The sequence below is a fragment of the Primulina eburnea genome, chromosome 1 (assembly GCF_022965805.1).
Source record: "Primulina eburnea isolate SZY01 chromosome 1, ASM2296580v1, whole genome shotgun sequence".
In the NCBI taxonomy this organism is placed as follows: Eukaryota; Viridiplantae; Streptophyta; class Magnoliopsida; order Lamiales; family Gesneriaceae; genus Primulina; species Primulina eburnea.
The window spans coordinates 63,576,551-63,580,754 of record NC_133101.1 but is presented as its reverse complement, the minus strand read 5'-3'; the positions used below and the strand labels follow the sequence as shown (position 1 = coordinate 63,580,754).

The 4,204-nt window shown below is 36.3% G+C and overlaps 1 protein-coding gene across 1 annotated transcript; it reads right to left on the bottom strand.

The window, feature by feature from the left end:
* Positions 1-3,356: 3,356 nt before the first annotated feature.
* On the bottom strand, positions 3,357-3,989 carry LOC140813968 (uncharacterized). The gene has a single exon (XM_073172809.1). It carries the CDS (start codon positions 3,859-3,861, stop codon positions 3,574-3,576), a length of 288 nt encoding a protein of 95 aa, XP_073028910.1. The 5' UTR covers positions 3,862-3,989; the 3' UTR covers positions 3,357-3,573.
* Between the last annotated feature and the right edge of the window lie 215 nt (positions 3,990-4,204).

The following is a 4,204-nucleotide window of genomic DNA, read 5'->3' as shown; positions in this document are numbered from 1 at the left end:
TTCTTAACCCAAAACCAACTTGATCTGAAACGTGAACACACAGTTTGGCCCAAAAGGGTAACGGAGACGGCTTGATAACCAAAATACCTTATAACGATTATCCAAATAATAGTTTGAAAAGCATTTGAAGATAATCCAGGTAGTAAATTGGTTTTTTTTTTTTTTTTTACGACAAAGAGATATTCATTCAATGATAGAATGAGTAAAATGCAGACTCATAAGATCACCAATACATGTTGGTGTCTCTAACTAAACAAAAAGAGCGTAAAAATGAGAATGCTTAGCTAACACATATGCAATCTCATTTGCTTGTTGACGGGTAAAATGAACAGAGAAACATGAGTTTGTAGTTACAATATCTCTAAATCTACCCATTATGCCTCCAAACTCCGTTCTATCAGCAGCTGTTTCCGTTATAGCATGGTGGACTGTTAGTGCATCCACGTCGAAGAGGACATTTGAATAATCTGAATTGCGGATCCAAGACAGAGCTTCCCATAGGCCTATTACTTCTCCTTCTTTGACACAACTCCTTTGATCAAATTAGTTATGTCCATAAAAAATCTTCTTTCATCATCTCGCACCACCATACTTATCCCAACAAATTTATGTCATCGAAGAAGGCTGCGTCAATGTTACATTTTACAGCGCCAATAAGGGGTGGTGTCCAAAAACAAGTTTGATTCCTTTGTACCTGCTTCGTGTGATTCTTTGTTGCTCCTTACTAATGATATCCAGTCATAAAGGAAACTCATTGTTGTAACTACCGCTCTAGATGAGGTGTATCTATGTGGTTGTTCCATAACAGAGTTGAGGTAGTAAATTGGTACTAGATAGAATGAATCTATACTAGATAGAATGAATCTATATATATTGTTGGCATATTTTTCAAGAAAACATAAATCAAACTTGAAAACAATTTAATGGGTATTTTGGCCGATATTTGGACTAGATAAAAGGTCATATAAATTGATTTTTCTTCTCTGCCAAAATAAATTGGTCCTACAATGTCAAGAATCTGATTTAAAAGTGAAGAAAATTCTATTTTTTCCTTACCCGTGTTATCCTCAATCAAATGGGCATGTTCTTTTTTTAAAATGGAACAAGAAATAGATCAAGAAATTGTCAATATGTTTTCAAAATTCTAACCAAAACAGCGAAGAAAAAATGGTGATCGTCCGAAGTGAAGACTAACTTGAATCATGTTTATGCCACAAACAGGCAGCAAGTCAACAATTCTCCAATAGTTGCACCAAAATAAGTACATATAGTAGTAACACGAGCAAAAAACCCACATATTGTAGTGAAGATCTTTCAGATTTGAGTTCATAATTCTGAAAGGGGATCTGTTACGGTGACCGGAAGCGCAACGGAAGTTTAAAAAAAAAACAAATTTTTTTATTTCGGCCACCCCTTGATGATGTGTAGCAAATACAATAAAACACAAAAATGACATTCATAGTGTGGTTAGAAATGTACCTATCAATCACAAGGATTGATGTATGGCTCCAACTAAGGTGTAAACACCTTAGATCTTCAATGGCATGAAGATCTACAAGCTTCCCTTCTTTCAAAATTAGGCCCACCACCAACTACGTAGATTCCCTCATATTTTGCACTAGAAAAATATGAGGATTTTTCAAGGAGAAGAATATTTCTTCCTCAACACTTGAAGAAGAAAAATGGAAAAAAACTTGGAGAGAAATCACTCAAGATTTCTTCCGTGCTCATGCTTGAATGAGGGGAGGATGAGCTGCCTTGGTTGTGGGAAAAGTTGGTCCCAAAAAGTTGCATGCCATGCATTGGAGACACAAAAAGTTGTCTCCCAACCCTTCACCTCCCAATGCACATTCTATTTGGGCTTGTAACAATTACAAGACCCATGAACTTTTATTTAAATGTCTCAAACACATTTGAGACCATTTAACCATTACTTGATTTTACTCAAGCCCACTAATTTAATAATTATTTCTAATTGGGCTCTACAAAGCCCAATGTTGTTTAATTAATCCAACACTTGAATTAATTTAATTATTTGGACTCTACTAGGTCCACTAGTGTTTAATTAATTCAACACTTGAATTAATTTAATTTAGTCCATAATAATGTATATGAAAATCACAATTATCAAATACATTACTCGTTTGGCCAACTTTTAATTTAGGAACACATTCATAAATTAAAATTTACATTTCTCTCATAGAAGTCATACTTCTATTTTTCTTTACGCTTATAAACTCATTTATAAGCCGTTCAACACATTGAACTAATTTCTCTTTTATAGAAGCCATACTTCTAATTTTCCTTACGCTTATAAACTCCTTTATAAGCCGTTCAACACAATGAACTATTTTTCTTCTCAACGAGATCTAGAAAGCTAGTACTTGTGTGGCCCTCAATGGTTCATTGATACAACTAACCGTGAGTTCACATCTCCATGTGATTCGAACTAAACATGTCCTTATATGAGCATACCCCAATTGCTCTATTCTTACTTATCAACACTTTGATAACAAGAACGTCAGAACTCAAGTCTGATAGTACCCAACCAATTATGTTAAACGCCTAGCAGCATCGCTTACATGATTCTCTAGGTATCAAATGATAGTGCCTGCAAGAACCATTCAATTATGGTTAGCGTACAGTACGGTCCCTTCAACTCTTATATTCCGACCGATTCGACAACCATTAGTTTATCGAGAGTTGTCAATGAATCGATACTATGTGTCATGTCGTAGTTGCATCGATGATGTAATCTATGAAACCCCTTTCATAATTACCATCATACTCTGATCAGAGATTTCAACCTACATACACATGATAACACATAGGATATCCATACCCGAAGGTAAGCAGTGAATCCTCGACTACAATGCATCGAATCTATATGTTTCGGCAGAACATCCAACCTTGCCACCTGATGACCCCATGAGAGTCAGTAAACAAGTCAAAGTGTAATTCTAGCACATAGAGTCTCAATGTTGTCCCGGGTCATAGGACTAATGGTGTACAACCATAAACCAGGACTTTTCCACTCGATAAGTGAGAACCACTTGGAAAGTCCTTTTATGGAGGGTTGTTCAGTGCACTCTACAAGGAGCACCTATCTGCATGTTCGGACATCACAATGTCCCCTACCAATGAAACATGGTACTCACATCGCATATACTAGTCTCTAACTCGAGCGGCCTATATCCTTCTTAACGGCGGCTGAATCGACTAGGAACTGTTTAGAATATACAGTATTCCAAATATGAGTTTCATGATACTCATCATATGAACATCTCATATTCTTTCTACTATTTGTATATTCAAGGGCTTTATCTATGCAACTAGCATGGGTATACAGATAAAGATTTGCCAAAACAATAATTTCAAATATTATTAAAATAAAGGTTGCTTATACATAGAGTTTCACTGTGAACACTCGGCCAACACTTGGCTCGACGGACACCTACTCTAACAAATTCTGTACCAAATCATAGACCGACTTACATATTTAAACAGAAAGAGAAGATATATAAAAGGGGATGACAAATAATATTACTTCATTATAAATTCCATATGAATTCATCACTCTGCCTTGGCTTCTTCTTTCTTCTCATTCTCCTTCTCCTTGGATTCTTCTTTCTTCTCCTTCTCCTTCTCCTTCTCCTTCGGCTTGCTTTTGTTCTCCTTCTCCTTCTCCTTCTCCTTCGGCTTGCTTTTGTTCTCCTTCTCCTTATCCTTCTCCTTCTCCTTCGGCTTGCTTTTGTTCTCCTTCTCCTTCTCCTTCTCCTTCTCCTTCTCCTTCGGCTTGCTTTTGTTCGGCTTCATGAAGCAGAAACAAGAACAGCACGGACACTGGAACAAGAACTTCATTCCTTTCTGCCTGCCCCTATCTGTGCATCAGCTATTCCTGACAACGAATGGCAAGAAAAGATCGCACCTTTGGCTTCGACTTTTCTATTTTGTTGTCTACTTTTTATTTATTTATATAATTAATGTCATATGTACATGCAAAAAAGATAAATTCAATAATATATCTTTTCATCATTGGATTTCGAAAAAATCACTTTCAAATTCCAACTCCACCCAAGAAGAATACAGCAAATAGGGTGGTGGGATGGCCAATCAAATTTTAATGTTGGAATTTTATGTTTTCGTAGATTTTAGTAGAGGCATTATTCTGTTCTTGAGTGGGTTTGTATCTTCGGCTGTGGGT